Here is a 9,411-nt window from a genome sequence, read left to right as displayed (position 1 = left end):
GACGGAGCAAACTTTAAACTTCAGTCTCAGTGAGATTTAATCAAACACTCGTCTCTATTTTTAACATCTACCTCTGCTGTCAGTGCATCAAGGTGTGCTGCTATTGTAGTTGCAGGCCTATTTTTAGCCTCCATCCAGGCTGGGTTTGTAGTCGTGCCTTTGCAGTGACTCACAGGTCTGTTGGCCTGATTGAGGAAGTCCGCTACTGAGTCCCAACCTCAACACTATAGAGTGACAGACAGACAGGCAGGAAGAGAGACATACAGCTGGTGAGACAGGGAGCGCAAAGAGGGGAAAGGCTGTTTTACTTTGAGAGTTTTAAGGAGAGGATGGACACGAGGCAGAGCAGAGACGACGGATAAATAAAACCACATTTCCTGGGAAAATTTCAATTTTTTGTCTAAAAAAGGAATAATTTTTTAAAAGATATTAAAAAGGACATTTAACCACTTTTTCTCAACATTTTTCTTCGGTTTCCTATCAGGACTTGGATTCTTTGCTGAACACAAAAGAGACTAAAGAGAAGGATATTTTCTACCATCCACCTGAAACAGTGAATACAAACACACCCGTCCTACCTCAGGCTTAGGATTATGGTGGTGCATGGTCCGCGTGGGGATCTGAGACAGGATCAAAATGCTGAAATGTAAAGTTTGCAGTTATTTCTGCTGTCTGCGGTTCACCTCGTTGCTGCTGCTGATGCTGCATCAGGTCAGTCTGACATTCATGATCTGTGTAGAAAAGGAGCACATACATAAGAAGCTTCAAATGTGATATCAACCTCGTGCGATCTGAGTTACTCTTTAGATTAACTTTGATCACTCTGCATGCTCCTGTAGTCCAGGGTCATCTCGGACACAATGCAAACTTTTTTTACTTTTCCAAATATGTAATTTTTTTTTTAGAAATTTAGTAATTATTATATATTTCATGGACTTTTACAAAAATGCAACAAGAAAAGAAACAAAGTGCTTTGTGAACAAGTCTCCACAACTCTGTTTTCAAAAGTGTGCCTAATACAAGATGAGCAAATATTAAATCATGGTTTCTTTCAGTTCTTTAAATTAAACTGCAAAATAAAACTGGCCCTTCTTTTTTTACATTTTAAATACCAAAGCAGTCAGGTGTGAATAAAATTACACGCAATGAGATAAATAAAATGAAATCCATGTGAGATGTTACATAGAGTAGATTCACTGTTTAGCCTAAAAAATGAAACCAGGTTAATTTATGTTAATGTCAAGCTTTAAGGACCTTGTCATTCTTAGTTAGAAAACTTGAGATATAACAGCAAACTTTGTCTTAAACCAACCAAATATATATACATATACGTATATATTTAGAACAATCTGTATTTTTCATCCTTTTAAGAAAGATTTGTCTTCATGACAAACAAATCTTGGTGTTAGCATCCATCAGGTCACCAGTGAACTATGCATAGTGTTTGATTTGATTAACATTCAACACTTTTCAAAGGCTTTTGACCTGTTCTAAACACCAAAACGGAAATGTTTAATCAAGAAAATTGCCAGAAATGTATGAGACTTTATTTGAAATGAACCCTTTAAAAATTATAATTTAGACTTTGAGTTCGATACAAACAAAAGTTTGTGCGATACAGTTTGTCTTCTTTGGTGACACCTGTTACTGCAAAGGGAAACCTCATAAAGTGCCATCTCTCTTTGTGTTGCTTTGAGCTCCAACATGTGATGGAGCATTTACACAATCTAAAACATTTTTCTATGTATAAAATGATTTCTTTTTGCACGGTTCACTTCATTAAATATACTTCCATCCACTTTAACCTCCTAAGACCTGAACTCTTCCATGTCATGCATTTTTAATTTCTCTTTGATATTTGGACATATTAGGACCTGATGAATGTAAAAACAAAGAATTACCAGATTTTTTTTTTACCCAATTTTTGTTTCTGAGAAAAATGAGATCCACAATTGAGAACATTTGTTTTAAATTTCGATAGAACAGTGGCGTATAATGTCCTTGTAAGTGGATATCAGGCCCTTGTAAAGCAAAATTTAGTATTTTGGTCTAGGCAACCCAAAATGTGATGTCCACATATGTGGACCCGGCGGTTAAAACACTCAAACAAGCGAGTCACTTGTTTGGCGCTAAACCAGGGATGTGATTGCAGAAAAGCAGAGAAGAAACACATGCTCCTGATGAATGCATTTCTAGATTACAGTTCCAAATAATAAATATGTATTTTTTTTTTCAGAAGTAAAAAAAATGGGATGTTCTTACTATCATTGCTTCAGTTTCATGTTTCTTTATGTTTGTTCAGTGAAAGAAACACTGAACAGAACATTTTACTTCTAGCCAGTGTCTTCAGGTTTACACTCTGATGATTGTTGGCTGAAACCAAAAACTGCACATCAGCAGGTTTACCCAAGTAGCAGTGAAGGTTTGGCTCCTGTACAGTTTTGCTTGGGCCATATTTGACTTTGACTGACTGCCTAAAATCTCCCAGAGGTTTAACGATGACGTGCCACATATGAGGTGTGCTATGACATGTGGGCCACATTTGGACATGTCATAGCACACATTTTCCAGTGCTTAACTTTTGCAAAATGAAGCCCAGACTAGTCTCACTGTCAGTTATCTGGGTAGGACAGGGTTAATGAGTCTGACCTCACAGTAAGCCAAGGTTTAGCTCACATTAGTGTTTGGGGGCAGTTCAGGCGTTTCTTTATTAATAAAGAATTCCAACTATATCAAAGTATATCAAAGCCGATTGAAGGTTGATTTAACCATAACCTCATGCTGCTACTTCTGTGATTAGTAAGTTACACCAACATTTATACAGTCTCATTTTCCTCGGTCGCACTTCCTTCTCTTCCTGACTGTCGCCTCATTGCCGCATTGTTGTCTCTGAACTCCCTGAACTTCATTATCAGTGACAAATTGTTTTATTTTCTCTTGTGCTGGCCAAAATTTGAGGACAAAAAGCTCAGAAGCAACTATCTCCAACTTTATTATCATAGTACAGAGGAGGTCAGTTCAACAGTCAAACCCAAAACATGATAGAAACGCACAAACATGCAGTCGCAGCTCTTTAAATAGCACAGCTGAATAACTGTCCGTGCGGTGGATACTTCAGAAACTCTGCAGCTCTCAAAGCCTTAAAATCAGCCCTTTTACTAAAATAAACTCTTAATCTTTATACTTCACAGCAGACGCTGACAGTAGTTGCTAAAAAGCTTGTTGGTTTGATCGGTCAGTTTCTGCCATTTCTGATTGGACCCTCATGAGGTGAACCAAATAAATTTGATTCTATTTTTGCTCATTTTGGGTGACACTTTGATAGCTTTGTGCACCTCAGTCTCATTAATTAATGCTGTTTTGTCAAAGCTGCACTGCTGGTATGACTAAGTCACACACAAAGTGTCCATTGGTGTGTAGCTTGACAGAGTGGGATATTACATTGGTGATAAAGGTGTGTGAATCTCAAAGGTTATTAATGTTGTTGGCCAAGTAGCAACATCTGGGGCCATTAGACAAAATCTGCTGTTCCACTGATGTCTACTTGAGGGTTCAAAAGCAAGTCAGTCCCTATAAACATTTTAAAATGCTCAACTTTAAAGCAGGAATTATGTATAAATACGTTCTCTGTAGCTAATTTAGTCTCTTCATAACAATTGTACAGAATATTTTTATAACTTACCTCTTTACATTGGCTTACAGTTGGCATTGTTGGGGGCCTGGTCTCTTTGACTGCTAAATGGACGGTGGCACAGGTGGCTGGAGCTGCTAGCTGTGTGCTAGGCTTCACCTCAGTTAACTGGAGTCACTGAACTGGACCTCTGGACTGTGTTTGTGCTGTTGGAGCGTTGTGGAGCATTTTTAATGACATTATCTGACCACTAATATGGCTGCTGTGAGGTTATTGTACTAACAGACCGTCCAAGATGTCTGAGCTGCAGTTTTGAGGAGTTATATTCTAGGATTTTATTTGGATGTTACAGAGCACTGATTAGCAGGAGTTTGTGTGATGCTCTGATACAGTCTATGGATGCAGCGTGCTAACTAATTTAGCTGGCATTAGCTGATAACTTAGCACTCTTCAAAATGCAACTGGTGGCATCACTGTGTCCATCTGTGATCCTTTCCTAAACCCAGTTGAGCTGTTTTTAGGGTCTGAACCTCAGTGAGTTAAATTGAAAGCCAAAAACAAGTAGGAAAAAACAAACTACAGAACAAGGTATAGAAAGGACTCTAAAAATAGCCGCTCAACTTACACCACCCCCCTTACTTCCCAGCGCCTACTTTGCAGGTCAAACTGGGCTCTTACCTCTCAGTGGTTGGAGCATCAACACCAAAATATGCCCCTATTCATGTGTGAGTCAAAATCAGAAAAATATTTGGAAAGCAGAAAATATTAAAGAAAAATGAAAAAAAAGTTTTTGTTTGCTGATCAAAATTAAGAAGGGTGGGGAAAATTTGGACTCATGATCTGAGTACTACTTACGTTTTGGCTCCTCTGTAGCCAGAACTTCAGAAATTTATCAGAACAATGGGATCAAAGTACAGCAACGCCCAACGTCTTCATTTTGGGAATGAACCTCCTGTAGACTTGAAAGCAGACTATAAAAGTCTGTTGTTTCCTCCCTTATGGAAAACAGGCTGCAGATTCCTGAACGCTCCAGCATCAACATGTCTGTAGAAACTGTTAACCATATTTGGACGATAGGGTGGTATTGGCTAACAGATACAGAGACCTGCTCATTAGTGCTCAGCAACATCCAAAATCAGTTCTCAGAATTTCAGTACGGTGGACCTGAGAGGTCAAATGCACTGCAACTCAAGGCAGAAAAGACAGCATCAGCTCACAAAAGACATCCTCACGAAACACAATGGAGACAGAAGTGACGAGCTAATGGTAAACGGCTAGAAGCGAACATATAATTACAATATTAAACAACTCATCCCATTAAAACACACTTTACCTGCATCCTGTAGCATAGTTTTTTTGTGAGATTTTCTTTTCCTTTATATATATGTATATATATATATATGTATATGTATATATATGTATATATATATATATATATGTATATATATATATGTATGTATGTATATATATATATATATATATATGTATATATATATACATATGTGTGTGTGTATATATATATATATATGTATATATATGTACATATATAAAATAGTTAAAATTACATTCTGATATTTTGAACAATATCATAATCTTTTCTGACACTGTACGTCATGTTCAGTTATCTGAGAAAAACGTTCCACATTTTTACATGCCAAAATAAAATCAGTTGAACTGGTGTTCTTTCCTACGGTACTTCGTGGGGACCTGCAGTTTTACTCTCAGGGCCACCATGGCTCAAACTTTATAGACTGTTTGATACAATTAACTGCACAGGAGCCATATTATTGGTCAGGTGATTAGAAATGCACCAAAAGGTATGACTCCTGTAAAGCTCTAACAATGAAGTCTTTGAGGACTGACTCACTTTTGAAGCCTCAAGTGGAGAAATGCAGCTTTTGGTTTCCTTGCTCAGGCATTGCATTTTTTTCCCCAGTATTAACTGGTGTACCTTTTGGTCACAAACACCTGGAAAAAAAAACTTATGTTATGCTTTTATTTCTAAAGTTTTCCTCTCAATGTTTCTTCTCACTGATGTCTGATCTCTTCTGTCAGAATGGAAGCAGCGCAGCTCCCGCAGAGGAAAATGTAGCTTCTTCACCATGTAGCATCTCCTTATCTGAATTGGTATCCAGTCTGGACTCCATATCACTGACTGTGAGCACACCTGGACAGAACTGCTCTTTCACTGTGACCTCTCCAGATACAGATGGCATCGAGTGTAGGCAAAAAACAAGAGAAGAGGAGGCGTTGGAGGGTTCAAGCAGAGCACATCATGTAGGAACCGACCAGCTAGGAGTTGAAGCAGGAGGAAACAAGAGCATGAGAGAAGTTTTCACCTGTGTTCTGGATCACCTGGAGCCTGGGACCACCTACCAGCTGCAGGTGCAGTCGAAGACCGATCAGGAGTCTGCAAACATCACCGCGCACACCAGTAAGTCCTGATCCCATCTAGATGTGTCAAAAATGTAAAATATTCAAAAAAGATACATACTGTTGACGGAAATATCAATATTAATGTGCATACTCATTACTTACTTAGAATACTCAGTAATTTTGATTACAAATGCACAATGAATTTATGTTGAACGTGTGACATTTCTGCTACTTCTTGTAGTTTTATTAGGGCAAGACAAATTTTTATTTTATTTGACACGGTGCTAAACACACCATACCTGCACCAGTTCACAGACTTAAACCCCATTCACTATAGTGGAGCTAATACTCTATTGTTTTCTGTTTCATTGCATTGTTTCCATCTCCTCTGCCCTCTCGCGTTTGAAGTGAACCAACAGGACTCGACCTCCATGTCTTTGTGTACCTCAGAGTTAATGTCATGCAGCTTCCCCTCTCTGCAGCTCTGTGATTAGCTACAGGAACCCCTGCCCTGCTGAGAGAGAGTGATAGAGCTGTTAAAGTAAATGCATGTGTGTGTGTTGTGTCTCTACGCTGGCGGGAGTCCAGAACAGAAGTTGGACCCTCAGTGTGTATTTCCATCGTGGGCAGAGCTCAGGGTTCAGCCATTTCCTGCCTCCATTGTTTCTTTGTTCTGTGGGAAGCACTGGGAAAGGGTGTGAAGGTGTGTATAAGTGTGTGTTTGTGTTCATGTGTGTGTTGAGTTTGGGGAAAACTGGGTGTTGCTGCACCCAATCGAGTCCCGACAGTAACCTTCTCAGAAATGCAAAACACTTCTACTGTGGCGTTTGTGATTTCTTATCTTCTGTGGCATGCCGACTGTTACATCCACTGACCTTTAGTGGACTGGTCAAATATTTTTACATCACATGTATTTATTTGGTTGCCAGCTTGGTTGGTTGGTTAGTTTGTTGAAAAATCTAACTATGAACCAGGCAACTGTCTCACGTCTCAAAGAATAATAGAAACTTAGTTTTGAAGATATTTGAAGATATCTTTAGATACAGAACCATCCACCTGTAGCTTACTAGATTATTCAAGCTTTCTTAATCCCGACTTTAGTTTTATATTTAACTAAGTTGTTGCGTGAAGGATCATGTCAGACACCGTGGTCTGAAGTTTGGTCTGTTTTTGGGATCTTCTTCCTGTCACATGAAGACGTTTGTCTGTTTGTCCTCAACATTAACTATTATTGAGAACAGTTTAACGCCCATCCTCCATATTCCTTGTGCAAGTGTTTTTATATTAGTCTTAGATCTGTAGCTAGTCACGAGGTAGGCTAAAACATATCAAATCATTATATAAACTAGCACAACTATACTGACCTTCCAAACATCACTATTTAGTTTTCATCTTTATTTTTGTCCAAATTTATGGCAAAGTTATAGCAGTACTCTACATTTAAGACTTTTTAGAAAGAAAGTCAGAACATGGTATATCCTCTCCAGATAAAAACTAAGTAGCTAATTTCTAACTTGGTTCAGTTAAGTTTTATTTATATACCACCAAGTCATAACAGCGGTTTTGCCAAGGTGCTTTATATTGTAAGATTCTACAATAAAACAGGGAAAACCCCGACCATCAAACTATGCTCAAGCACTTGGTGATAGTGGGAAGGAAAAACTCCCTTTCAATAGGAAGAAACCTCCAGCAGAACCAGGCTCAGGGAGGGGTGGCCATCTGCTGCGGCTGGCTGGGTGTAAGGGGAGGAAGACAGAAGAAAAGTACTAAGAGGTCTTTAAGATAAGACCTCATAGGATGTTTCTAAAACTAAAACCTCATCAGTCCTGCTTGTCATAGAAGTTTGAACATCACACCTTATTATAGCTCCTGGAGAGAAGACACACTGATGATTTTATTGGAGCTGAAACAATTTTAACTCTGTGTTTATTTGATTTGAGAATGTGAACCTGAAAACGATTGACTTCAGACTTAAGCAGCAGATGTATGAATGCTAACAGTTTCTATAAAAAAAGCAACAGTTATCATTTTCTGACATTGATTTTTATCCCATATAGTAACAGAAAATGGTCAAATTTCATAAATCATGTTCAGGCTATTGGAAACAAATACAAGCTCTCTGCTCTGAACTATGGGTGGTGTCGAGGTTTCCTGCGCTTATTTCAGAGAGTTGGTTGGCAACAGAGGAAAAACTTAAATATTTAATGTTGGGTTCAGGTTATGAGAGAGTTCTTAAAGTGTTCATGTATGTCTGCCAGTTACAGAATAAAGATACTTCTAATCATTTCACAGTGAAGGTCTATGTTGATGCCATGTCTTTACTTCTTTGTAGCCTTTAACCATTAGCATGGTGGCATTTCTTCACAGCAGTTTTAGGAAGAGGGCTGCGACTGGCTGCACGTACAGAACCAGTCCTAAATTCTTCAGACCAGTCGTAGCTTTGTGGGTCAGAAAAGCTTAAACAAAGAACAAAGAAATAACTGTGGATCCTAAACGGCCTCGAGCTGCACCATGTTCACATGTGCTGCGTTACAGCATTGTGTTTGTGTCCACTGATGTTGTGGTTGTCATCTAACCAAAGGATGTGTTGAGCTCGAACATGGTAGAGCTCCATGTTGTCTGAAACAGTGGGACTGTTCCTTTAAGGTAAATTATATATTTTGAACATGAAGGTCAGTCGGACTGCAGGGAGGTTTCAGCAGGAAAAGGATCCATCGCATCCATCTGTGGCCTTGTCATCAAAGTCTGAACATCGTGGGAGGCCTGCTGACACACACACACACACACACACACACACACACACACACACACACACACACACACATGCCTGTTTGAATTTCTCCCACATCGCCTCTCTGCAGCCTCACAGGGTTGTTAAAAAAGTACTCTTGTGTCACCAGCCACTCCAGTCTGAGGTCAAATACAGTCATCACAATCTCCACAAATAAACAGTTAAAGTTTCCGCAATTAGCTTTTCTTTAAAAACAAAAAAACAAAAACGACAGGGGTTGGTGGGAGTAAACAACAAAAATCAGAACAGCCAGCCTAAATGGGCATTTAAACGCTTGCAAGTCTTTGCACTTAATCTTACAAAAGCTGGAACAGGTACAAATGATTAAATGAAATAAGCATGCAAGGCAAAAGGTTAAAGCGGGCTGTAAATTGAATTATTTAGTTTAATGTTTAATTTGCTCTTGTCTCAGAGCCCTCGGCAGTGATTGGCCTGGCGGTGACATCCAGGACCTGCAGCAGTCTAAGCCTTTCCTGGCAGGCCGGAAACGGCAGGACGCAGCGCTTCAGGCTTCAGTTGTGGGAACAGTCTGAGAGTCCAGATCAGTCCGGTACGTCTGTGATGTTTCTAACTGCTTATGATCATCCATGTCCTCAAAAGAAACAGCCCTGAT

General features: G+C 39.2%; 1 protein-coding gene across 1 annotated transcript in view; it reads left to right on the top strand.

The window, feature by feature from the left end:
• Positions 1–257: 257 nt before the first annotated feature.
• Positions 258–9,411, top strand: part of ptprb (protein tyrosine phosphatase receptor type b) — a 39,455-nt gene continuing 30,301 nt past the window's right edge. Inside the window, exons 1-3 of the mRNA XM_082510704.1 lie at positions 258–711; positions 5,687–6,065; positions 9,211–9,348. Of these exons, the coding sequence (XP_082366830.1) occupies positions 637–711; positions 5,687–6,065; positions 9,211–9,348 (592 nt within the window). The 5' untranslated portion in view covers positions 258–636. The remainder of the gene's footprint in view (positions 712–5,686; positions 6,066–9,210; positions 9,349–9,411) is intronic.

The sequence above is a fragment of the Aulonocara stuartgranti genome (assembly GCF_965226115.1).
Source record: "Aulonocara stuartgranti genome assembly, chromosome: 17".
Lineage (NCBI taxonomy): Eukaryota > Metazoa > Chordata > Actinopteri > Cichliformes > Cichlidae > Aulonocara > Aulonocara stuartgranti.
Note: the sequence above shows the minus strand (reverse complement) of the source record. Positions and strands in the feature narration are given on the sequence as shown.